Source organism: Rhinoderma darwinii, chromosome 1 (genome assembly GCF_050947455.1).
Source record: "Rhinoderma darwinii isolate aRhiDar2 chromosome 1, aRhiDar2.hap1, whole genome shotgun sequence".
Lineage (NCBI taxonomy): Eukaryota > Metazoa > Chordata > Amphibia > Anura > Rhinodermatidae > Rhinoderma > Rhinoderma darwinii.
In genome coordinates this window covers 450,653,814-450,681,691 of record NC_134687.1, presented here as the reverse complement: position 1 = coordinate 450,681,691, position 27,878 = coordinate 450,653,814, and the positions used below count along the sequence as shown (strand labels likewise).

At 43.4% G+C, this 27,878-nt stretch overlaps 1 protein-coding gene across 1 annotated transcript in view; it reads left to right on the top strand.

The window, feature by feature from the left end:
* The window catches only part of LOC142743404 (solute carrier family 2, facilitated glucose transporter member 11-like), a 92,646-nt gene that overhangs the window by 34,667 nt on the left and 30,101 nt on the right, over window positions 1-27,878 (top strand). The window contains exons 8-9 of the mRNA XM_075854153.1: window positions 192-302; window positions 1,608-1,709. Coding sequence (XP_075710268.1) covers window positions 192-302; window positions 1,608-1,709 — 213 coding nt within the window. The remainder of the gene's footprint in view (window positions 1-191; window positions 303-1,607; window positions 1,710-27,878) is intronic.

Sequence of the window (27,878 nt, the reverse complement as noted above, 5' to 3'; positions counted from 1 at the left end):
GTCATCAGATGTCCGGTCGTGGACAACCCCCTTAAAGCTATTTGCTGACAGACAAAAACAAGAGTTCTGTGAAATGATGAATATTCTATCAGTACATAGAGCTTTTCTTAAATGCCATAAACTTATTTTATTTCTAAAGTTTCACATTTAATGTCTCCACCTAAGAATTTCTTTTTTTCATCTAATGGCAGGTTTATTTCTATGCCTATGACGTTTTCCAGAATGCAGGTATTCCAGCCAATGAGGCACCATATGTCTCTCTTGGAATTGGGATCACAGAAATTCTCACAACAGTTCTGTGTGTAAGTATTGGCCACAGTTTGGTGTCCACCACATATTAATGATTGTATAGTGAACGTTTTTCTTGCTTTTAATACAATTTATGGTCAAAAGTATTGGGACACAGCTCTTTATCATTGAATTCAGGCGTTTTATTCAGTCCCATTGCCACAAGTGTATAAAATCAAGCACCTAGCCATGCAGTCTGCCAGTACACACATTTATGAAAGAATAGGTCTTTCTAAAGAACTCACAGAATTCCAGCGTGGTACTGTAATAGGATTCCACCGTTGCTACAAGTCAGTTCGTGAATTTTTTTCCCTCCTAGATGTTCCACGATCAACTGTGAGCAGTATTATTGCAAAGTGGAAGAGTTTAGAAACCACAGCAACTCAGCCATGAAGTAGCAGACCATGTAAAGTTACAGAGCTGGGTCGACCATTGCTGACTCAATAACTGCAAAGTTCCAAACCTCCTCTAGCATTAACATCTACACAAAAACTGTGCTCGGGAGCTTCATGGCATGGGTTTCCACGGCCAAGTAGCTGCATGCAAGCAATACACCAACAAGCACAATGCCAAGTATCGAATGGAGTAGTGTAAAGTACGCCGCCACTGGACTCTGGAGCAGTGGAAACGTGTTCTGTGGAGTGATGTATCACGCTTCTCTATGTGGCAGTCTGATGTATGAGTCTGTGTTTGATGAATGCCAGTAGAACGTTACCTGCCTGACTGCATTTTGCCAACTGTAAAGTTTGGTGGAGGAGGGATAATGCTATGGGGTTGTTTTTCAGGGGTTGGTCTAGGCCCCTTAGTTCCAGTGAAGGTAAATCTCAATGCTCCAGCATACCAAGACATTTTGGACAATCTTATGCTTCCAACGTTGTGGGAACAGTTTGGGGAAGGCTCTTTTCTGTTCAGCATGTCTGTGTCCCAGTGCACAAAGCAATGTCCATAACGGTATGGTTGGGTGAGTTTGGTGTGGCAGACGTGACTGGCCCGCACAGAGCCCTGACCTCAACCGCATCGAAAAGATTTGGGATGAACTAGAATGGAGATTGCGAGCCAGGCCCTCTTGTCCAACATCAGTATATGACCTCACAAATGCTCTTCTGGATGAATGGGCAAAAATTCCCACAGACACACTCAAAAATCTTGTAGAAAACATTCCAAGAAGAGTGGAAGCTGTTTTTGCTGCAACGGGGGGAGTAACTCCATATTAATTCCTATGGATTTAGAATGGGATGTCATAAAAGCTGCTGTAAGTGTAATATGTGGGTGTCCCGATAGCTTTGTCCTTATAGTGTTTCTTTATTGGCTTTTTACAGGGCTTCCTCATTGATCGTCTGGGCAGAAAAACGCTGCTGTGGGTGAACTATGTGATCTTGGCTCTGACATTGACTTTACTTACTGCCACAATCTCCCTTAAGGTAAGAAGCATGCTGTTGTCATCTTGTTAAAGATATCCCACAATTAAATATTATATCATAAAAAAAATTCAATTAAAATAATTTTTTAAAACATTTTTCTTGTGTCTATGTCGCCCCCTGATTTTCTTTTAATTCCCTCTATGGATGTCCACCAAATGTGTTCAGTGCTAGTAAAAATAAGCCGTTTCTAGTGCACCGATTCCTATTTGCTAACCTGCACAATATGATTGGATAGTGGGACTGAGCTACTGAGCATGTGTGACCATAAGCATTAGACACATTAGGTTGAATGTTCTGAAAATGAGTCAAGAGAAAACCAGGGGGGTGCAATAAGAAGCATATAATAGCAATATCTACACACAGGAGCATTTTAAAAATGTAATATTTAGGCCCCATGCACATGAACGTATTTTTGCGGCCGCAATTTACGTGCAAATCTGCAGGTGAATTGCAGCCCCATCCATTTCAATGGGCCCATGCACACGACCGTGGTTTCCACCGTCCGTGCATTGCCTGGGAGCCTGGACTGCAAAAAGATAGGACATGTCTTATTACGGACGCATTTTGCGGTCCAGGCTCATTAAAATGAATGCACACGGCCAAGTGCACAGCCCGCGATTTGCGGACGGCCCGCAGGTGACACTCCGGGGCCGTCTGAGCCGCAAATCACGGCCGTGCACACCACTACAGTCGTGTGCATGAGGCCTTAGTCGTGGGACAACCCAATTAGGCTATGTTCAAATCTATGTTGGCGACTCAGTTCGTAGCTTCCGTCGCAGCTTCCATCAAATTTGGAAGGAAAACTTTGTCCTGTCAAAATGACGGACACTTTGGCAGGAACTTGACAGACCCCATTATAAGACGTATCCAGCAATGTCTCATGGCTTTCGTTATAAACGGAAGCCACGACGCAGATGTGAACTAAGTCTAAATGTAAATTTGCCGGGCAGGCATTGTGCTTACAGTTTGATTTGTCTTTTATACACATTACTTGGGACATTGTCATTCTAATAGTCTTTTATGTAACATCAATTAGAGTATATTTACAGATTAAGAATTTATAAGAAAAAAATCTGAAGCCTATCCTAATATAACTAGTGTTAAATAAAAAAAATGTTTTAATTTGACCTACGTTTTGTTGCTTTGCTTTGAATTTCATAGCAGAAACAGAAAAAATAAATGCTCATCTAATTCTCTTCCCTAAAGGCATGTTCACATGTTCAGATAGTCATGTACCAGGAAGCTGCATTACCACCACATCTATAAAACCATACCAAAGAACGGGTGTTAACACATGCAATTTGACTTGATGGCAACATCTTTTTTGCACTATTCTTGGTTAAAAGTGTGATAGAATTCCTGAAGGACAGCTTCTACCAACAGTGTGAACAGAGGCAATAAAAAAATCTTTCTTTTACAATGTAAATGTGTAAAGGGATTGTCTCAGTAAACATATTGATGGTATGTTGCTAGAAATCAACTCTGCAGCCTCTGGAAAAGCTGAGGGGAGCCCACAGGAGATAGAGTGGCATATTCCTTTTCTAGAACTGCTGCCAGGGCCATGAGGCAAGATGAGAATCGCGTCTCAGGCGGCAGCCTGCCGCCTCTCTGAGGGGGTGGCGGCACTACTGAAACCAGCCGCCACCCCATCCTGCACTATAGGACACAGATACAATTACATGCATATGCACTGCATAAGCCTTTTAATGACGGAAGCGGCGCGATGATGTCATCACCCTGCTTGCGTCGTTGAAAGGCGTTGATTGGCAGGGCAGAATGACATATGTGGGGCACTATCTACAGGTGGGGCTATATGTGGTTCACTATCTACAGGTGGGCTATAAGTAGAGAACTATGAGGGGGGGTTATATGTGGAGCACTATCTACAGGGGGGCTACATGGGGGGTACTATCTACTGGGGGCTATATGTGGGGCACTATCTACAGGGCCACTATCTACAGGGGGGCTGTATGTGGGGCACTATCTACAGGGGGGCTATATGTGGGGCATTATCTACATGAGGGATATATGTGGGGCACTATCTACAGGGGGCTGTATGTGGGGCACTATCTATAGGGGCTGTATGAGGGGCACTATCTACAGGGGCTAATATCTACAGGTGGATCTATGTAGGCCACCATCTACAGGGGGATCTATTTAGGGCACTATCTACAGGTGGCACTATCTACAGGGGGGCTATATGTGGGGCAATGACTACATGGGGCTATATGTGGGGCACTATCTACAGGGCCACTATCTACAGGGGGGCTGTATGTGGGGCACTATCTACAGGGGGCTATATGTGGTCCATTATCTACATGAGGGCTATATGTGGGGCACTATCTACAGGGGGCTGTATGTGGGGCACTATCTATAGGGGCTGTATGAGGGGCACTATCTACAGGGGCTACTATCTACAGGTGGATCTATGTAGGCCACCATCTACAGGGGGATCTATTTAGGGCACTATCTACAGTTGGCACTATCTACAGGGGGGCTATATGTGGGGCATTGATTACATGGGGCTATATGTGGGGCACTATCTACAGTGGGCTGTATGTGGGGCACTATCTATAGGGGCTGTATGAGGGGCACTATCTACAGGGGCTAATATCTACAGGGGGATCTATGTAGGCCACCATCTACAGGGGGATCTATTTAGGGCACTATCTACAGGTGGCACTATCTACAGGGGGGCTATATGTGGGGCAATGACTACATGGGGCTATATGTGGGGCACTATCTACAGGGCCACTATCTACAGGGGGGCTGTATGTGGGGCACTATCTACAGTGGGGCTATATGTGGTCCATTATCTACATGAGGGCTATATGTGGGGCACTATCTACAGGGGGCTGTATGTGGGGCACTATCTATAGGGGCTGTATGAGGGGCACTATCTACAGGGGCTACTGTCTACAGGGGGATCTATGTAGGCCACCATCTACAGGGGGCTCTATTTAGGGCACTATCTACAGTTGGCACTATCTACAGGGGGGCTATATGTGGGGCATTGATTACATGGGGCTATATGTGGGGCACTATCTACAGGGGGCTGTATGTGGGGCACTATCTACAGGGGGCTGTATGTGGGGCACTATCCACAGGGGAATCTATGTAGGCCACTTTCTACAGGGGGATCTATGTAGGGCACTATCTATAGGGGCACTGTCTACAAGGGGCTCTATGGGAGGCAGTATCTACAGGAGGCTCTATGGGGGGCACTATGTATGTGGGGCACTGTCTACAGTGGGCTCTATGGGGGGCAATATCTACAGGGAGCTCTATGGGGGCACTATCTACAGGGGACACTGTGTGTGTGTGGGGGGGGGACACATTGCACTATTATAATCAGGAACACAGTATATCGTGCTATTATAATCGGATATTATAATCAGGAACACAGTGTATGGCGCTATTATAATTAGAGGTGCAGTGTATGGTGCTATTATATTTAGGTGCGTAGTGTGTGGCACCATGAGAATTTTATCTTCGTTTATAGGTGCAGAAATGTTTGAAAAGTGAGACGCTGAAGACATCTGAGCAGCAAACTGTAGAAATGTTCTGTGGCCGGGAGAGGTCACCATAGAGGTCTGGAACGGATGTAGAAGAAAAAAGAAAAAGAACAACTAGAATCTGAGAAAACATCACTTAATGTAAATGTTTATTCAGCCTCTATCTGCAGCGAGATGATGGGTGGTATGATTTTTTGGGAAACTGCAACTCCCAGCATATCTTTACCATTGTTCGGGCCATGCCAGGAGCTGTAGTTTTACGCCATACAAACCTATACGGCAGAGGTTGCACTAAATTGAGCTGTATTCGTGCTGGTGCTGTATTTATGTATTGATCTTGGTTCTGGTGCTGTATTTATATACTGAGCTTGGTTTTGGTGCTGTATTTATGTACTGTGCTTGGTTCTGGTGTTGTATTTATATACTGAGCTTGGTTCTGGTGCTGTATTTATGTACTGAGCTTGGTTCTGGTGTTGTAATTATGTACTGAGCTTGGTTCTGATGTTGTATATATGTACTGAGCTTGGTTCTGGTGATGTGTTTATATATAATGAGCTTTGTTCTGGTGTTGTATTTATGTACTGAGCTTCGTTCTGGTGCTGTATTTATGTACTGAGCTTTGTTCTGGTGTTGTATTTATGTACTGAGCTTGGTTCTGGTGTTGTATTTATATGCTGAGCTTGGTTCTACTACTGTATTTATGTACTGAGCTTGGTTTTGGTGCTTTATATTATGTAATGAGCTTTGTTCTGGTGCTGTATATATGAACTGAGCTTGGTTCTGGTGCTATATATATATGTACTGAGGTTGGTTCTGGTACTGTATATATGTACTGAGCTTGATTTTGGTACTGTATATATGTATGAGCTTGGTTCTGGAGCTGTAATTATATAGGCTTATTTTTATAATAACAAAATTGCAGGGCAGATGGAATTGTTTTAAATTTATTGTATATTTAATGGGAATCTGTCAGGTAGTTTTAACCCCTTGAACCGCCACCATGCGGTAATACATGACTACTATTTAGCAATTGGTCGGAGTCACAGTGGTTGGACCTTCACCAATCAGACATTTATGGCAAATCCTAGTGATATGCCATTAACATCTTTATTTATTTATTTTTTTTACAAATATTTTCTTTTCATATGCAGTACATAACAATAATTTATATCAGTCTTATGCAAATAGTTTACACAAAATACCAGATACCTGTAAAGGATCTGCCAGGCACAGCGGGGTTAACGCCCATAGGTAATCAGTTGGCACCTGAGTCTATGTCTCTGAGACTGACTCCAGCTTCCACCACTCAGGCTGGCAGGCTTAGGAGTGGGAGAGCCTATCGCAGCCTGGCCAGACTCAGCTAGCTCCCGCCCTCTGTCTATTTATACCTGCCTTTCCTGTTCCTCCAGTGCTTGTGATTCTTCTCGTGTGGTTTTCTGGCCCAGCTACAGCTCCTGACTATTTGATCCTGCTCCATACTGACCCTGGCTTACTGACTACTCTCCTGCTCTGCGTTTGGTACCTCGTACACTCCTGGTTTGACTCGGCTCGTTCACCTCCCTTGTTGCTCACGGTGTTGCCGTGGGCAACTGCCCCATTTCCCTTAGCTTGTGTACCATTGTCTGTTTGTCTCGTGCACTTACTGAGCGTAGGGACCGCCGCCCAGTTGTACCCCGTCGCCTAGGGCGGGTCGTTGCAAGTAGGCAGGGACAGAGTGGCGGGTAGATTAGGGCTCACTTGTCCGTTTCCCTACCCCTATCATTACAATACCAATGTTTAATCTATAATTTTGACCGACCCACCAAACCCCTCTGCCTGCCACAATGTAGGAAACAAAAGGTTATTGGAAAAAAAGAAAAGGATTTTTATCACGTTGGAAAAAATGTTTTTTGTTAGTTACATAGTTAGTACGGTTGAAAAAAGACACATTTCCATCAAGTTCAAGCTAGAGATGGGAAAAAGGGAAGGGAAATTAGTAGGGAGGGAGTCGCTCTATAGCTTCCAGTTTTCTAAGAGCGTCCTTAGCTTAGTCCTCTTGACATCTTCCTATTTTCTGTATAATAGTATAGAAAATTCCATAAATATTCCATAATGATATTGTGGCCAAGGATAGTGAATACCTAGAAATACGTTTTCTAGCTGCATGAAGCAGTTTTTTTTTTGGTGGCAATTGTATTTTTTTGTGTTAGTATAATATCAGAGACACCCAGGATGCATAATGTACTTTCAGGAAATAGTTCACAGTTAAAAGTTATATTAACCCCTTAAAGTCCAATCCATTTTTTGTTTTTTGGCTTTTCACCCCCGCCTTCCAAGAGCCATAACTTTTTTATTTTTCCATCAATGAAGTGGTGTGAAGGTTTATTTTTTGCGAGAGGAGTTGGTGTTTCTATTGCCACTATTTAAAGTACCATATAATGTATTGCGAAACTGAATTTTTTTAATTTGTCGGGTGGAATTAGAAAAAACCTGCGATCCTCCAGTTTTTTTTGGGGGGGGGCTTTGTTTTTAAGTTTTTCACCTTGCGTTAAAAACGACAAATTAACTTTATTCTGTGGCTGAATTCGATTACGGCGATACCAAATTTATATCGTTTTTGTAATGTTTTACTACTTTTTCAAAGAAAAATCTATTTGTTAATAGCCATAATTTTTTACTTTTTCATCGATTGAGCGGTGTAAGGGCTTATTTTCTGCAGGATCAGCTGTCGTTTTTATTGGTACCATTTTTGGGTACATACGACTTTTTGCGCTAAGGTGACATTTTTAACACTAAGGTGACAGAAAACAGCGATTCTGGTCTTTTAAAAAAAATTTTTTTTACAGCGTTCACCGTACATGTTAAATAATATTATATTGTCTTAATTATGAATTTTACAGACGTGACAATACCAATTTTATTAATTTTTTTGTTTTTTACATTACTTTGGAGGAAAAATGGGAGAAGGATATTTTTGGAATTTTTAATATTTTTTTATTTTTTGTACACTACTGCAAACTTTATTTAATTATTAGGATTTTTTTTTTTTATTAGTCCCCCTAGGGGATTTGAACCAGCGATTGTCAGATCACTCGTTTAATACACTGCAATACTAATTCCAGAGGCAGTACTTTTACAGAGGCAGAAAGAAGGCAGACCTGGGAACCTTTATTAGGCCCCCGGGCTGCCATGACAGCCAACGGCACCTCGCGATAACTCCCCTCTTTCTAATGGCTTAGATGTCTCGCTATTTACCGCAGCATCTGAGTTTTTTAAGCGGCCAGGATCAGAGCGTTCTCTGTTTTTGCCCATTAGTGCGAGTTGTTAGCTGTAATACACAGCTGACACCCGCGGCGTATGGAGCTGGCTTAGTGCATGATCCCCCTCCATGCTTCAACCCCCACACCATGACGTACCTGCACGTCCTGGTACATAATAGGGTTAATAACCTTGATGACTTCTACACAAAAGCTATATAATTTCAGGCATCTCCATAAGAGGTGGATCCAATCGGCTTCCTCTATCCTACATTTGGGGCATCTGCTATCTCTTCTAGAGTTCATTTTAACTAGAAGTTTAGGGGGCAGATAAAGTTGATGTACAATAAACAATTGTGATTGCAGATTGGCCAAACTAATTGACATATGAAATATCCCTAAGGCCTTGTGCACACGACCCTCTTTTTGCGGCCGAAATGTATTCACAATTTTGCGGATAAATTGCGGACCCATTAATTTCAATGGCCCCATGCACGCGACCATTCTTTTTACGGATCCAGGCTGAGGTCATTAGAAGTCTATGGGACCGTGGAAATTGCAGACAGCATACGTCCGTGTGTATCCACAATTGCGGACAAATTACCTATATGCGACCCATGGGACTTTAATTAATTTATTCACATTACACAGCAGACTACAGTGGAACAAGCATGTCTCTGCCAGTTCTTCTAGTAGAGAAGTTAATCGCCCTGGTGCATTAGCGCCCATGTATTTGGGACAAGCGCAAGGGTAGTTACCAGGGTAAGAATGTGAAGGACTGGGCCTGGGAAGAAGTGTCTGCTCAACTCCATGAAGAGGAATGGGAGAAGGCGACGAGGACACAACGCAAAAGACTCTGTAAGTATCACCACATACCTATTACCCTTTACCCTTTGTAGCCATGTTGTTTTTTTATGTGATTTTAATACAGTTTTTTTCTTTCTGCCGGGACCAGTTCTGTCGGTAATTAAAGTAGAAGCGGAAATTGGGCGCAAGGCAAAGCGCCCCTATCTTCACACTCAACAGTTCTTGACTGATGTCATGGCGGTTTGCCCCTAAGTATATATTATATATACTTGTCCAGTCATGCATGGGGCTATTCTACATACCAGGGACCCACATGGTATCTCGTCTATTTCTGCTATGTTCATTGTGTGTAGTTAGGGCCTATCGTGTTGCACGGAGTTGTGCAACGTACCAGGGATCCCCCTGGTATCTCGCATACTTAGATCTGTCTATTCCTGCTATGTGGATTGTGTGTAAGATCATATGTATGTAAGACAGAGTTTACATATATATATATATATATATATATATATACACCGCGTTCCAAATTATTATGCAAATGTTATTTTTCGCTGATTTTCCTAAATAGTCGATGCAAATGACAGTCAGTATAATCTTCAAGCCATCAACCGTTGGAGTATAATGCGAATTTTATTGAACAAATCTCCTAATGATAACTGATTTTTTTTTAGAAGTAAAAAACTCAAAATGCACTGTTTCAAATTATTATGCACAACAGAGATAAAAACATTTAAAAGGTTGTAAAAAGAACTAAAATGGTAATTTGTTGAATTTGCAGCATCAGTAGGTCATATTTACAGAAATCAAAAGCTCTTTCAATCAAAAAAAACTTAACAGGCCAAGTTACATGTTAATATAGGACCCCTTCTTTGATATCACCTTCACAATTCTTGCATCCATTGAATTTGTGAGTATTTGGACAGTTTCTGCTTGAATATCTTTGCAGGATGTCAGAATAGCCTCCCAGAGCTTCTGTTTTGATGTGAACTGCCTCCCACCCTCATAGATATTTTGCTTGAGGATGCTCCAAAGTTTCTCAATAGGGTAGAGGTCAGGGGAGCATTGGGGCCACACCATGAGTTTCTCTCCTTTTATGCCCATAGCAGCCAATGACACAGAGGTATCCTTTGCAGCATGAGATGGTGCATTGTCATGCATGAAGATAATTTTGCTACGGAAGGCACGGTTCTTCTTTTTGTACCACGGAAGAAAGTGGTCAGTCATAAACTCTATGTACTATGCAGAGGTCATTTTCACACCGTCAGGGACCCTAAAGGGGCCTACCAGCTCTCTCCCCACGATTCCAGCCCAAAACATGGCTCCGCCACCTTCTTGCTGACATCGCAGCCTTGTTGGGAGATGGTGGCCATTCACCAATATTCCACTACTCCATCCATCTGGACCATCCAGGGTTGCACGGCACTCATCAGTAAACAACACAGTTTGAAAATTAGTCTTCATGTATTTCTGAGCCCACTGCAACCGTTTCTGCTTGTGAGCATTGTTTAGGGGTGGCCGAATAATAGCTTAATGCACACTTGCAAACCTCTGGAGGATCCTACACCTTAAGGTTCGCGGGACTCCAGAGGCACCAGCAGCTTCAAATACCTGTTTGCTGCTTTGCAATGGCATTTTAGCAGCAGCTCTCCTAATCCTATTAAATTGTCTGGCAGAAACCTTCCTCATTATGCCCTTATCTGAACGAACCCGTCTGTGCTCTGAATCAGCCACAAATCTTTTTACAGTACGATGATCACGCCTAAGTTTTCTTGAAATATCCAATGTTTTCATACCTTGTCCAAGGTATTGCACTATTTCACGCTTTTCGGCAGCAGAGAGATCCTTTTTCTTTCCCATATTGCTTGAAACCTGTGGCCTGCTTAATAATGTGGAACGTCCTTCTTAAGTAGTTTTCCTTTGATTGGGCACACCTGGCAAACTAATTATCACAGGTGTCTGAGATTGATTACAATGATCCAAAGAGCCCTAACACACAATACCATCCATGAGTTTATTTGAAAATCTAATAATTAAATGTTTATGACACTTAAATCCAATGTGCATAATAATTTGGAACACGGTGTATATATATATATATATATATATATACATACAGGGGCGTAGCTAAAGGCTCATGGGCCCGGGTGCAAGAATTCAGCTTGGGCCCCCTACCCCTCCCCAACACCACGATCACCAGACCCCTGCGCGTGCCTTTGCCCTATCCGCCTTGCCCAACAGCCCCCATAGTATAAGTCCCCCACACAGTATAATGCCCCATAACTGCCCCATACAGTATAATGCCCCCCATAACTGCCCCATACCATATAATGCTCCCCATATCAGCCCCAACAGTATAATGCCCCACATAGCTACCCCCATACAGTAGTGCCCCCCATATCAGCCCCCATACAGTATAATGCCCCCCATATCAGCTCCCCATACAGTATAATTCCCCCCATATCAGCTCCCCATACAGTATAATGCCCCCCATACAGTATAATGCCCCCCATATGAGCTCCCCATTCAGTATAATGCTCTCCATATGAGTTCCCCATACAGTATAATGCCCCCCATATCAGCCCCCATACAGTATAATTCCCCCATATAAGCCCCCCATGCAGTATAATGCCCCCCACCTCATCAGCCCCCATGCCATATCAGCCCGCCATACAGTATATAACCCCGGCATTTGAGCCCCCCATACATTATAATACCCCCTGCCATATGAGCCCCCCATTCAATATAATGCCCCCGCCACATCAGCCACCCATTCAGTATAATGCCCCCCCACCATATCAGCCCCCATACAGTATAATGCCCCCATATGTGAATAATAGAAAAATAACATAATTACTTACCTATCCCCGTTCCCGCACCGGGTGGAGGATCCTTCGCATCCTCCGGTGTGTGCTATGAGTGACTCGGCGCAGACAGGCACGATGATGTTGCTATATCGCGCCTGCCTGCATCAAGCCGTTCAGGGCACAGTTAATGCTGGAGCAAGGGGTCAGCCGTCAGCTCCTTGCTCCGGCATTGAATAGAACCGGGACCTCGGTGAGTGACTCGCGACCCCCCGGAGGTCTTCACACGACCCCCCAGGGGGACGTGACCCACAGTTTGTTATGTATTGTGTTTTGTGTTGTATTGTGCAGTTTGCGGTGGAGAGAGGAATGGGGGCTATAATTTAACGCCCCCCCCTCTCTCCACCACAAACAGAGACAGCACAATACAACACAATACATTACAAGACAACCCAATACAACACAACACAATACATTACAGTACAGTACAGACTCTGCAGCTCACCTGTAGTCCTCTTCCACGCTGGCTGCAACGCCCCTCACGTGACGTCACGGTCACATGGTACACTAAGTGTACCATGTGACCGTAAGCAGGAAGTGTCGGCTCCACGGCACAGAAAATGTATGCTATGTTGCCGTATGGCAATGGGGCCCCGTTGGCCCCCCAGGCTTAGGGGCCCGGTCGCAACTGCGACCCCTATAGCTACGTCATGTATATATATATATATATATGTATATATATATATATATATACAGTGAAGGAAATAAGTATTTGATCCCTTGCTGATTTTGTAAGTTTGCCCACTGTCAAAGACATGAACAGTCTAGAATTTTTAGGCTAGGTTAATTTTACCAGTTTGAGATAGATTATATAAGAAAAAAAAACAGAAAATCACATTGTCACAATTATATATATTTATTTGCATTGTGCACAGAGAAATAAGTATTTGATCCCTTTGGCCAACAAGACTTAATACGTGGTGGCAAAACCCTTGTTGGCAAGCACAGCAGTCAGACGTTTTTTGTAGTTGATGATGAGGTTTGCACACATGTTAGATGGAATTTTGGCCCACTCCTCTTTGCAGATCATCTGTAAATCATTAAGATTTCGAGGCTGTCGCTTGGCAACTCGGATCTTCAGCTCCCTCCATAAGTTTTCGATGGGATTAAGGTCTGGAGACTGGCTAGGCCACTCCATGACCTTAATGTGCTTCTTTTTGAGACACTCCTTTGTTGCCTTGGCTGTATGTTTCGGGTCATTGTCGTGCTGGAAGACCCAGCCACGAGCCAGTTTTAATGTCCTAGTGGAGGGAAGGAGGTTGTCACTCAGGATTTGACGGTACATGGCTCCATCCATTCTCCCATTGATGCGGTGAAGTAGTCCTGTGCCCTTAGCAGAGAAACACCCCCAAAACATAATGTTTCCACCTCCATGCTTGACAGTGGGGACGGTGTTCTTTGGGTCATGGGCAGCATTTCTCTTCCTCCAAACACGGCGAGTTGAGTTAATGCCAAAGAGCTCAATTTTAGTCTCATCTGACCACAGCACCTTCTCCCAATCACTCTCAGAATCATCCAGATGTTCATTTGAAAACTTCAGATGGGCCTGTACATGTGCCTTCTTGAGCAGGGGGACCTTGCGGGCACTGCAGGATTTTTAATCCATTACGGAGTAATGTGTTACCAATGGTTTTCTTGGTGACTGTGGTCCCAGCTGCCTTGAGATCATTAAAGGAACAGTGTCATCACCCAAATTTTTTTTCATATGTTCAAGATGTTAGTGCTTTATTAAAAACGTTTATATTTATTTGTGTGTTTGTGTTTTACTTTTTCTTATTTTTACACTTTTTCTTCCCTATGGGGACACATACAGACATGGAATACGGCAGCCACAGTCCCATAGGGACTGCGAACGGCTCCCGTCCCATTGACTTCAGTGTACGGCGTCTGTGTGGGAACTGCGCATGCGCCGCTCCCACACAGTCCAATTCGAAATTGGCGCCGTCCGGCGCCATTTTCCTGTGGACCAGAAGTCGCGGCCGGACAGTAATATTACTACTTCCGGTCGCGGCTTCCGGATTTGTGCACTTGGACCAGCGGCAGCAAACGGAGCGGACGGGCCGGAGGGAGCCGCGGCGGCAGGAGCAGGTAAGAGATTTCAATGTATGTTCGTGTTTGTGTGTGTTTACTACTGTATGTAAACCTACTACACTGTGTGTTAGCTCAAAAAATGGCGACACACAGTGTAGGAGGTTACACCGTTCAAACCCCTCGTTTATCCCGGCACTAGCCAGGATAAAGGAGGGGGGGATGCTGAGAGCTCACTAGAGCGAGGGCTTTTAACCCAATGTTGCAATGCTGCAATTTTGGGAATAGCTCCATCTAGTGACCAAAAATGGGTAGTATTATAAATTAGAATTAATTTATAATATTTCCTGACTATTTCCTGACTCGTGAAAAAAATAAAAAAAATTTGAACAATGTTTAATCACCCACACACTAAATGTTTAATTTTTAAAAAAAAAACATGTTTTTCTGGCAACACATTCCCTTTAACAAGTTCCCCCCGTGTAGTTTTCGGCTGAGCTCTCACCTTCCTCAGGATCAAGGATACCCCACGAGGTGAGATTTTGCATGGAGCCCCAGATCGATGTCGATTGACAGTCATTTTGTATGTCTTCCATTTTCTTACTATTGCACCAACAGTTGTCTCCTTCTCACCCAGCATCTTACTTATGGTTTTGTAGCCCATTCCAGCCTTGTGCAGGTCTATGATCTTGTCCCTGACATCCTTAGAAAGCTCTTTGGTCTTGCCCATGTTGTAGAGGTTAGAGTCAGACTGATTAATTGAGTCTGTGGACAGGAGTCTTTTATACAGGTGACCATTTAAGACAGCTGTCTTTAATGCAGGCACCAAGTTGATTTGGAGCGTGTAACTGGTCTGGAGGAGGCTGAACTCTTAATGGTTGGTAGGGGATCAAATACTTATTTCTCTGTGCACAATGCAAATAAATAGATATCATTTTGACTATGTGATTTTTTTTTTTTTTTATATAATCTCTCTCACTGGTAAAATTAACCTAGCCTAAAAATTCTAGACTGTTCATGTCTTTGACAGTGGGAAAACTTACAAAATCAGCAAGGGATCAAATACTTATTTCCTTCACTGTGTATATATATATATATATATTGTGACAGGACCAGGGGAAAAGTAGTGGATGGAGTGTACATCTCACCCAGGTTCCTGTTCTATACATTTTAAAACAGCGAGGGAATTGAGCTAGAAGGAAAATGTGTTTTCCTTGCTCAAGGGTTTTCTGGAAAACCTGTGTAAAAGGGCCTGGTTGTTGGAATAGGGAGAGTTGGGAGGGTTCCTATTCCACTAGCCACTTCAGGTATTGCATTGTGACTAATTACCTGCACAGCTGAGGTGTGCTTTAAACAGAGGAAGAGTTCACAGTCTCTCTCTCTCGGCTCCTGGGAAAGCTGGATGTGAGTAAAGCAACTGTGGTGTTGTGTTTGGGAGTTGGAGCTCTAGGTTCAGCTCTTTGTAGTTAGGAACTGTATGTTTAGTTAGTGGTCAGACGGCCTAGGATTTACTTTATGTATTCATTTGTCTTCTGCTACGGCTTTTTTACCAAATAAAACTGGCTGAGGCCAGTAGTACCACACTGTGACTGGACTGTAGTCTGTTCTTACTGTGCCAAAAGTACCTGTCTACCCCAGGAGACAGCGATCCAGTTGGCTGCCCCCTTACAAATGGTGCGAGAATGCGGGCACAGTAAGATCAGCATTGGCACAAGAATCTTGCCAGTTTGATGTCCTGGGTTAAATCGGCTGTGCTAAAGAAAAAGTCAAATACTGCAGACATGGAGGAAGTTGTTAAACAGCTGATCCAAGCAAATGTTCAGCTGCAACAGGCTAATGCACTGCAGCAAAGGACTAATAGTAACCAGCAGGAAACAAATCGTTTGCTTCTAGAGTCTACACAAGCCGCCTTCAGAGAGCAGCAGGTGATTAATAAAAATCTGGTGGAGCAGATAAAGGTGCTGGCTGAAAAACCTCAAGTCCAGACAGAAGCTGCAGGTGCTGGAAGGAGAGTGCAAGCCTCGCTCCAGAAAATGACACCAGAGGATGATGTGGAATCATTCCTCACTATTTTTGAAAGGGCTGCAGAGAGAAAGAGAGACTTTCAGCAGATCAGTGGGCGGATACAGTTGCTCCGTTTCTTCATGGAGAGCCCCAAAAAGCCTACTTCGACTTAAATGAGCAAGAGGCCAAGCAATGCCCAAAGTTGAAAGCTGAAATTCTGTCTCGCTTGGGAGTGACTCCTGCGGTTAGAGACCAGCGGCTACACACCTGGACTTTCCATCTGGATAAACCAGCAAGGTCCCAGATGTACGACCTAATCCACCTGGCTAAAAAGTGGCTGCAGCCAGATATCATCACTGCTGGACAGGTCGTCGAAAGAGTGGTCCTGGACAGATTTTCCAGAGCCCTGCCCATCCGGATACAACGCTGTGTCGGCCAAACTGAGCCCAAAGATGCGGATCAGCTAGTCACCATCGTGGAGAGATACCTGAATACGGAGGACTATCTCCAGGATTTCTCTTACTCGGCCAACCCCAAGGAACCAGAAGACCTCTGAACTGGGTAAGACTGTTCCTAATGTAAAGGGGGCAAGTAAAGGAGGAACTGTGACAGAGGTGTTAGCCAGGCCCGTAAGGCCAGTTAGCCCTAAAAGGTCTATGAATGTAAAAAACATTGTGTGCTGGCGATGTCAAGGCCTGGGTCATATGGCTGCCAATTGTCCCATAGTGGATGAGGCTATGGAGTGTGATAGTGGGCGGAGACCATCACTGTTTGCTAGACCCGCCTACTCTGCCTTGTTCTCTCCAAACACAGAGCCACAAACCTGCCAGCTGATGATAGAAGGACACTGTGGAGGCTCTGCTGGTCTCTGGTAGTCTGGTGACTCTTGTCCATGCCAGTCTGGTGGACACCCGAAAACTGCAAAACAGGCGGATGGGAGTGGTCTGCATACATGGAGATACAAAAGATTATCCTACTGCTGTGGTGTATTTTGAAACTCCATGTGGAAATGTAACCCATGAAGTAGGGGTTGTAAAAACATTAATGCATAATATAATTGTGGGATGTGACTTTCCTTTGTTTTGGCAAATGTGGGAAAGGATTGAAAAATGTTTGACAAATATAAATGTGAATGTGGTTGACCCTATCCCAGTGGGAGAGCCTGACAATGGGCAAGCAGTAGGGGTGACCCTGGGTGAAATGGAGAGTTCTCCCTTAGAGTTTTTTTCAGGAGATGTTGAGGAAGACCCTGCTGAAATCGGTCTCCCTGACTTGCCAGTCTCCAGAGATAACTTTGGCACTGCTCAACTCAGAGACCCTACATTAACCCATGCTAGGGAAAATGTAAAAGGAATAAATGGGGTACCCCAAGACCCCGGGGCTGAGAAAATATTTCCCCATTTTGCCATGGAAAGGGACCTACTATATAGAGTCAGTCAAGTAGGGGGCCAAGTGGTGGAACAATTGGTAGTGCCTAAGACTCATCGCCAAAATGTGTTAGATCTAGCTCACTCACATGTGCTAGGGGGACATCTGGCCTATGACAAAACAAAAGGCTGTATCTTGCAAATGTTTTATTGGCCAGGGGTACATGAAGAGGTAAAAAGATATTGTGAATCCTGCCCATAGTGTCAATTACACAACCCTGTAGCAAATTTTAGGAGCCCTCTCATGCCTCTACCGATTATTGAAACCCCCTTTGAGAGGATTGCAATGGATCTGGTAGGACCTCTGGTAAAGTCCGCCCGGGGACACCAGCATATTCTGGTGATCCTTGATTACACTACCCGCTATCCAGAGGCTATTCCACTAAGGAAGGTGTCCGCTAAGACCATTGCCAAAGAGTTGTTCTCTATGTTTACCCAGACAGAGATTCCCAAAGAGATACTCACAGACCAAGGGACACCCTTCATGTCAAAAGTTACAAAAGAGTTATGTAAACTGTTGAATATAACGCACTTGCGTACCTCAGTCTACCATCCCCAAACAGACGGGTTGGTGGAGAGGTTCAATAAAACCTTAAAGGGGATGCTTAGAAAAGTGGTGGCCCAGGATGGAAAGGACTGGGATTGTCTTTTACCTTACCTTATGTTTGCTGTCCGGGAGGTACCCCAAGCGTCTTCAGGGTTTTCCCCTTAAGAGTTAGTTTATGGCAGACACCCCCTTGGTCTGTTAGATATTGCCAAAGAGACTTGGAAGCATGAACCTACCCCATGCAAAGCTGTTATAGAACACATTGTGCAGATGCAGGACAGAATCGAAAAAGTAATGCCCCAGGTAAGGGAACACTTACATCAGGCCCAGGAGAGTCAGTCTCGGGTTTATAATAGGGCCGCTAAGATAACAAAGCTTCAGCCCCGGGGACAGGGTCTTGATACTAGTCCCCACCGTGGAAAGTAAATTTCTGGCTAAATGGCAAGGGCCTTATGCAATTGTAGAGAAGGTGGGAGAGGTAAATTATCGGGTGCATCAACTAGGTAAACGCAAACCCTACCAAATTTATCATGTTAATTTAATTAAATCATAGAAGGACCGTGAAGTGTTGGTGGCTACCAACAGTACGGGTTAAGTGATTCAGATCTCTGGGATACCAGAGGTAAAAATTCCAAACACACAGTCAGGTTCTCAAATCCAAGAGGCCAGGGAGTTTGTACAGACAACAGAGATGTACTTTCTGAGCTACCTAGTCGAACCAAAGTAATTAAGCATGATATAATAACTGAACCAGGCGTCAGGGTAAACCAAAAGCCTTACAGGGTGCACGAGGCTAGACGTAAAGCAATAGCCGAAGAAGTGCAAATGATACTAAAACTGGGAGTTATAGAGGAGTCACATAGTGATTGGTCCAATCCGATAGTCTTGATCCCAAAACCTGACGGCAGCCATACTTTTGTAATGACTTCCGGAAGCTGAATGCGGAATCCAAGTTTGATGCTTATCCAATGCCACGGGTGGATGAGCTAATGGATAGGCTGGGTAATGCCAGGTATTTCACAACCTTACCAAAGGCTACTGGCAAATGCCATTGACCAATTTAGCCAAAGAAAAAACAGCCTTTAGCACCTCTGAGGGACACTTTCACTATGCGGTCCTTCCCTTTGGTCTGCATGGGGCTCCGGCCACCTTCCAGCGATTGATGGACAGAATTCTAAGGCCACATCACAAATATGCCGCTACCTATCTGGATGATGTGATCATACATAGCCCAGACTGGGAGAGTCATCTACCCCGAGTTCAAGCAGTCTTGAACTCTATTAGAGAAGCCGGTTTGACAGCAAACCCCAAAAAGTGTGCCGTTGGACAGGAAGAGGCGAAATACCTGGGGTACACAATTGGGCGAGGTATTATCAAGCCTCAAATAAATAAGGTTGAGGCCATTCAGAACTGGCCCAGGCCGGTAAAAAAAAAACAGGTGAGGGCCTTCTTGGGCTTAACCGGTTATTACCGGCGGTTTATCGAAAATTTTGCTACCATTGCTGCACCTTTAACTGACCTTACAAAGGGTAAAGATTCTGTTATGGTCAAATGGACCACTGGAGCTGAGCAGGCTTTTCAGAGCTTAAAGCAAGATCTATGTGCCCAGCCGGTATTAATAACACCAGACTGCAGGAAAGAGTTTGTGGTGCAAACTGATGTCTCTGATGTAGGAGTAGGCTGTACTGTCACAACTGAGAGGAGGAGAAGAATATCCGGTGGTTTACCTGAGTAAAAAACGAAATGAGCATGAGAAAAACTACGCCATTGTAGAAAAGGAGTGCTTGGCGATAAAATGGGCCTTAGAAGCTCTCAGGTATTATCTGATAGGGAGAACATTCAGACTGGTCACTGACCATGCCCCACTCAAATGGATGTGCCAAAATCGGGAGAAAAATAGACGAGTGACCCGGTGGTTCATGTCCAGCATAGACCTGGACGTCAACAGGGAAACGGAGATGCCCTGTCCAGGGTCTATTGCTTGGAGGCACAGATTGTTCCGCCCCCGAGGTCGAAACAGGGGGGGGAGGATATGTGACAGGACCAGGGGATAAGTAGTGGACGGAGTGCACATCTCACCCAGGTTCCTGACCTATACATTTTAAAACAGCGAGGGAATTGAGCTAGAAGGAAAATGTGTTTTCGTTGCTCAAGGGTTTTCTGGAAAACCTGTGTAAAAGGGCCTGGTTGTTGGAATAGGGAGAGTTGGGAGGGTTCCTATTCCACTAGCCACTTCAGGTATTGCATTTTGGCTAATTACCTGCACAGCTGAGGTGTGCTTTAAACAGAGGAAGAGTTCACAGTCTCTCTCTCGGCTCCTGGGAAAGCTGGATGTGAGTAAAGCAACTGTGGTGTTGTGTTTTGGAGTTGGAGCTCTAGGCTCAGCTCTTTGTAGTTTGTAGTTGAGTCTGTTTATCCATTGGAGCTCACCAATTTTTAGTAGTTTAGACCTATTACCCCCTCTTCTAAGGGGAGGGATATGGTCAAGTCCCCAAAACCTACGTTGATTTTCATTATGTCCCATATCGGAAAAGTGTTTGGACACGGGTAAACCTGGCTTCTTTTTTCGGATAGTGTACCTGTGTTGGTTGAGTCTGGTCTTAAGGTCAAGTGTGGTTTCACCGACATAAACTAGATTACAAGGACACTGGAGAACATAAATAACAAAGTCGCTGTCACAGGTGAGAAAATGTCTCCTGATAGGAACCTGCATTTGATGTCCGTTACATGTCACATTTTTGAATCGTCATATGCCATCCTTGTCTCCTCGTTATATGCACTTGTGTGGTCCCCACCACACTTCCAATAGGGAGTCATATGGATGTCCCTCTTGCCGATGAGCAAGCCAACGCACGCTCTGGTCGCCGGTACTCCGTACTTTGGGGCCTAGATCGTGACCATCTTTGATGGCCATTGCATCTTTTCTCCTCTCCCATGTCCTCTTAAAGGCAATGTGTTGCCAGAAAAACATGTTTTTTTTTTTTAAATTAAACATTTAGTGTGTGGGTGATTAAACATTGTTCAAATTTTTTTTATTTTTTTCACGAGTCAGGAAATATTATAAATTGGATTCAATTGTATTCAAATTTATAGTATTTACCATTTCTGGTCACTAGATGGAGCCATTCCCAAAAATATGTGGTAAAGCAACCACATAGCTTTTCTGCTGAAAAATTGGGTAAAAAGCCCTCGCTCTAGTGAGCTCTCAGCATCCCCCCCTCCTTTATCCTGGCTAGTGCCGGGATAAACGAGGGGTTTGAACGGTGTAACCTCTTACACTGTGTGTCGCCATTTTTTGAGCTAACACACAGTGTAGTAGGTTTACATACAGTAGTAAACACACACAAACACGAACATACATTGAAATCTCTTACCTGCTCCTGCCGCCGCGACTCCCTCCGGCCCGTCCACTCCGTCTGCTGCCGCTGGTCCAAGTGCACAAGTCCGGAAGCCGCGACCGGAAGTAGTAATATTACTGTCCGGCCGCGACTTCCGGTCCACAGGAAAATGGCGCCGGACGGCGCCAATTTCAAATTGGACTGTGTGGGAGCGGCGCATGCGCAGTTCCCACACAGACGCCGTACACACAAGTGAATGGGACGGGAGCCGTTCGCAGTCCCTATGGGACTGTGGCTGCCGTATTCCATGTCTGTATGTGTCGTTAATCGACACACACAGAAATGGAACAAAAAATGGCAGCCCCCATAGGGAAGAAAAAGTGTAAAAATAAGAAAAAGTAAAACACAAACACACAAATAAATATAAACGTTTTTAATAAAGCACTAACATCTTGAACATATGAAATTTTTTTTTGTGATGACACTGTTCCTTTAAGTGTATGAGGTTACCTGGCTACCGGACTACTACAAATATAGTGATATACTCGTACCATTACTGCACAGAAATATGGATACATCCTTGCATGTTGTTTCCTTTATTCTAATAATCAATATTCCATATCATATTACAACTTTAAATCTACTTAGACATTAGTATCAGGATGACCGAGCACTACATTCTCGCGCATGCGCTTACGAGCATCTTAGGCATGTTTTCCATAGTCCAAAATGGCTTCTGTGTCCACATTCCCTTACGGCGCATGCGCCGTTTGTGTCCTGTTACTCGTAGTTGGATTTTACTTCCGGACATGCGCAGTTGCGCTGCCCGGACGACGCTTTCGGCTAACACCCACGGTATTCTCAGAGGTGAGAGATTGATTTTAATTCACTGCACCCTTGTATAATTCACCTAGTTGTGATCATTTCTATATTTTACTCGTCTGTATGTATCAATACAACCTTCCATGTATGTACCTAGCCTCTGAAATAATAACCACATACATGCACTGCACTATATACTGTTTGCTATGTATAATCCTTTGCATTTTTACTGATTACTGTTAACAGCACTTGTGATTAAGACCCTGTAATATTGTGTGAATTCACATTTATGATGAGCTGAAACATTGCACGGGCAATAAAGTACCCATTTTTTCACTTGAACCTTGGAGTTGCTGCTAATTTTTTCGATTTGCATATATATACCGTGTTCCAAATTATTATGCACATTGGATTTAAGTGTCAAACATTTAATTATTAGTTTTTCAATTAACCCCTTAATGACCAGTCTATTTTGGACCTTAATGACCAAGCCATTTTTGACGTTTTTCCATCGTCGCATTCCAAGAGCTATAACTCTTTTATTTTTGCGTCGACATAGCTGTATAAGGTCTTGTTTTTTGCGGGACAAGTTGTATTTTTTAATAGCACCATTTTGGGGGACATATTATTTTTTGATTAACTTTTATTAACTTTTATTTGGGGGAAATAGAAAAAAACCTGAAATTTCGCCACTCTTTTTCGCGTCTTAAATCTACGCCATTTACCGTGTGATATAAATAACACAATAACTTTATTCAGCGGGATGTTACGATTGCAACGATACCAAATTTGTATAGTTTTTGTATGTTTTACTACTTTTCCACAGTAGAAACGCTTTTTTTTCAAAATTATTTGTTTTTGTGTCTCCATATTTGAAGAGCAGTAACGTTTTTATTTTTTCGCCGATGTGGTTGTATGAGGGCTTTTTTTTTGCGGGACGACTTGTAGTTTTTATTGGTACCATTTTGGAGTAGATGCGACTTTTTGATCACTTTTTATCACATTTTTTTAAAGTCAGTATTCACAGAAAACAGCAATTTTTCCATTGTTTTTAATTAAATTTTTTACGGCGTTCACCGTGTGGGTTAAATAATGTAATAGATTTATAGTCGGGGTCGTTACGGACGCGGCGATACCAAATATGCGTAACTTTTTAACTTTATTTTGTTTTTTTAATAGTAAAGCATTTTGTAAGGGGAAAAGCTGGGTTTTTCATTTTTTTTCACATTTTTTTTTAAATTAACTTTATTAAACTTTTTTTTCACTTTTTTACTAGTCCCACTAGGGGACTATAATATGCGATTCTGCGATCGCATTTATAATACACTGCAATACTTTTGTATTGCAGTGTATTACTGCCTGTCCGTTTAAAAAAACGGACAGGCATCTGCTAGGTCATGCCTGCGGCATGACCTAGCAGGCATTTATGACAGGCAGACCTTGGGTGCCTTTATTAGACCCACGGCTGCCATTAGAGAAACAGACACTCGGCGATCGTATCGCCGGGTGTCGGTGGGAGAGAGAGGGAGCTCCCTCCCTCTCTCCAAAACCACTCAGATGCGGTGCTCGCTATTGAGCACCGCATCTGGGGGGTTAAACGTGTGAGATCGATACTAATATCGATCTCACACGGCAGAGCAGGGACGCTCCCAGCCCTCAGCTGCCTCTAGCAGCTGAGAGCAGGGAGATTTGACAGCTCCCTGCTCTGTTTACTTATTCCGATGCCGCGACGTATAAAGTCTAAGGCATCGGAATAAGGCCCGTTAGTGACCGACGTAGAAACACGATGGGCCGGTCACTAACGGGTAAAACTCATGGATGGTATTGTGTGTTAGGGCTCTTTGGATCATTGTAATCAATCTCAGACACCTGTGATAATTAGTTTGCCAGGTGTGCCCAATCAAAGGAAAACTACTTAAGAAGGACGTTCCACATTATTAAGCAGGCCACAGGTTTCAAGCAATATGGGGAAAAAAAAGGATCTCTCTGCTGCCGAAAAGCGTGAAATAGTGCAATACCTTGGACAAGGTATGAAAACATTGGATATTTCAAGAAAACGTAAGCGTGATCATCGTACTGTGAAAAGATCCAGTGTGGCTGATTCAGAGCACAGACGGGTTCGTTCAGATAAAGGCATAATGAGGAAGGTTTCTGCCAGACAAATTAATTGGATTAGGAGAGCAGCTGCTAAAATGCCATTGCAAAGCAGCAAACAGGCATTTGAAGCTGCTGGTGCCTCTGGAGTCCCGCGAACCTCAAGGTGTAGGATCCTCCAGAGGTTTGCAAGTGTGCATAAAGCTATTATTCGGCCACCCCTAAACAATGCTCACAAGCAGAAATGGTTGCAGTGGAATCAGAAATACATGAAGATTAATTTTCAAACTGTGTTTTTTTACTGATGAGTGCCGTGCAACCCTGGATGGTCAAGATGGATGGAGTAGTGGATGGTTGGTGAATGGCCACCATGTCCCAACAAGGCAGCAACGTCAGCAAGGAGGTGTCGGAGTCATGTTTTGGGCTGGAATCATGGGGAGAGTGCTCTGCAAAGTACGCAGAGTTTATGACTGACCATTTTCTTCCGTGGTACAAAAATAAGAACCGTGCCTTCCGTAGCAAAATTATCTTCATGCATGACAATGCACCATCTCATGCTGCAAAGAATACCACTGTGTCATTGGTTGCTATGGGCATAAAAGGAGAGAAACTCATGGTGTGGCCCCCATGTTCCTCTGACCTCAACCCTATTGAGAACCTTTGGAGCATCCTCAAGCAAAATATCTATGAGGGTGGGAGGCAGTTCACATCAAAACAGAAGCTCTGGCAGGCTATTCTGACATCCTGCAAAGATATTCAAGCAGAAACTGTCCAAATACTCACAAATTCAATGGATGCAAGAATTGCGAAGGTGATATCAAAGAAGGGGTCCTATGTTAACATGTAACTTGGCCTGCTAAGTTTTTTTTTTTTGATTGAAAGAGCTTTTGATTTCTGTAAATATGACCTTCTGATGCTGCAAATTCAACAAATTACCATTTTAGTTCTCTTTACTACCTTTAAAATGTTTTGATCTCTGTTGTGCATAATAATTTGAAACAATGCATTTTGAGTTTTTTACTTCTAAAAAAAAATCTGTTATCATTAGGAGATTTGTTCAATAAAATTCACATTATACTCCAACGGTTGATGGCTTGAAGATTATACTGACTGTCATTTGCATCGACTATTTAGGAAAATCAGCGAAAAATAACATTTGCATAATAATTTGGAATGCGGTATGTGTGTATATATACACTACCGTTCAAAAGTTTGGGGTCATCCAGACAATTTTGTGTTTTCCATGAAAACTCACACTTATATTTATCAAATGAGTTGCAAAATGACTAGAAAATATAGTCAAGACATTGACAAGGTTAGAAATAATGATTTTTATTTGAAATAATAGTTTTCTCCTTCAAACTTTGCTTTCGTCAAAGAATGCTCCATTTGCAGCAATTACAGCATTGCAGACCTTTGGCATTCTAGCTGTTAATTTGCTGAGGTAATCGGGAGAAATTTCACCCCATGCTTCCAGAAGCCCCTCCCAAAAGTTGAATTGGCTTGATGGGTACTTCTTGTGTACCATACGGTCAAGCTGCTCCCACAACAGCTCTATGGGGTTGAGATCTGGTGACTGCGCTGGCCACTCCATTACAGATAGAATACCAGCTGCCTGCTTCTTCCCTAAATAGTTCTCGCATAATTTGGAGGTGTGCTTTGGGTAATTGTCCTGTTGTAGGATGAAATTGGCTCCAATCAAGCGCTGTCCACAGGGTATCGCATGGCGTTGCAAAATGGAGTGATAACCTTCCTTATTCAAAATCCCTTTTACCTTGTACAAATCTCCCACTTTACCAGCACCAAAGCAACCCCAGACCATCACATTACCTCCACCATGCTTGACAGATGGCGTCAGGCACTCTTCCAGCATCTTTTCAGTTGTTCTGCGTCTCACAAATGTTCTTTTGTGTGATCCAAACACCGCAAACTTAGATTCGTCTGTCCATAACACTTTTTTCCAATCTTCCTCTGTCCAATGTCTGTGTGCTTTTGCCCATATTAATCTTTTCCTTTTATTAGCCAGTCTCAGATATGGCTTTTTCTTTGCCACTCTGCTCTGAAGACCAGCATCCCGGAGTCGCCTCTTCACTGTAGACGTTGACAGTGGCGTTTTGCGGGTACTATTTAATGAAGCTGCCAGTTGAGGACCTGTGAGGCGTCTATTTCTCAAACTAGAGACTCTAATGTACTTGTCTTGTTGCTGAGTTGTGCAGCGGGGCCTCCCACTTCTCTTTCTACTCTGGTTAGAGCCTGTGTGTGCTGTCCTCTGAAGGGAGTAGTACACACCGTTGTAGGAAATCTTCCGTTTCTTGGCAATTTCTCGCATGGAATAGCCTTCATTTCTAAGAACAAGAATAGACTGTCGAGTTTCACATGAAAACTCTCTACTTCTAGCCATTTGGAGAGTTTAATCGAACCCACAAATGTAATGCTCCAGATTCTCAACTAGCTCAAAGGAAGGTCAGTTTTATAACTCCTCTAAACAGCAAAACTGTTTACAGCGGTGCTAACATAATTGCACAAGGGTTTTCAAGTGTTTTCTAATCATCCATTAGCCTTCTAACACAGTTAGCAAACACAATGTACCATTAGAACACGGGAGTGATGGTTGCTGGAAATGGGCCTCTATACACCTATGTAGATATTGCATTAAAAACCAGACGTTTGCAGCTAGAATAGTCATTTACCACATTAACAATGTATAGAGTGTATTTCTGATTAATTTAATGTTATCTTCATCGAAAAAAACTGTGCTTTTCTTTCAAAAATAAGGAAATTTCTAAGTGACCCTAAACTTTTGAACGTGTATATATAGTTCAAACAAAGGATAAACAAGCAGCATCGTTCATCAAAATACGTACAGCCAGGGTGCAAGGTCTCGTTTGGACATATGACCAATGTCCCAATATATATATATTTAATTACATTTTTTTCAATTATTATTATTTTTTTAATACATAGAAAAAGGGATAATCTTCCTCACACTGACATACAGACTCTACATACAGACTCTACGCCGAGCAGTGTCACGGAGTCCCCTCAGGAGAAGTCCACCGCGGTGTCTTTGGACGAGCCAACACCACCGTCAAGACAGCCTGTGCACAGAAAAGTGTGCAATGGGCTACCTCCAAATGGCGACTCACAATCCCTGATTGATGAGCAGGTTCTACAGCATCTCAAGTGCCGTAGCCAGGAGACACAGGAGGACATCTCAGCTCAGCTGCTTAAGAGGGTACCCATCGAGAGGCAGATTTGGTGCCAGACAGCTCTCTTGGGGGAGGTGGAGGTGCTTATCTGCAACCCCGATCCCAGAGGGCAGTTTCAAACACTTGATTACTGCCACATCTCAGAGCTGCCTGCACCTGTGCGGCAAATTCAACACTTTTTGTTTATTTTTTTAATTATTTTTTTTTAAATACATTTCTTTTTTTTTAAAACATTTTTTAAAAATATATTTTTATCATAATAACTTTTTCTCAGCTCCATT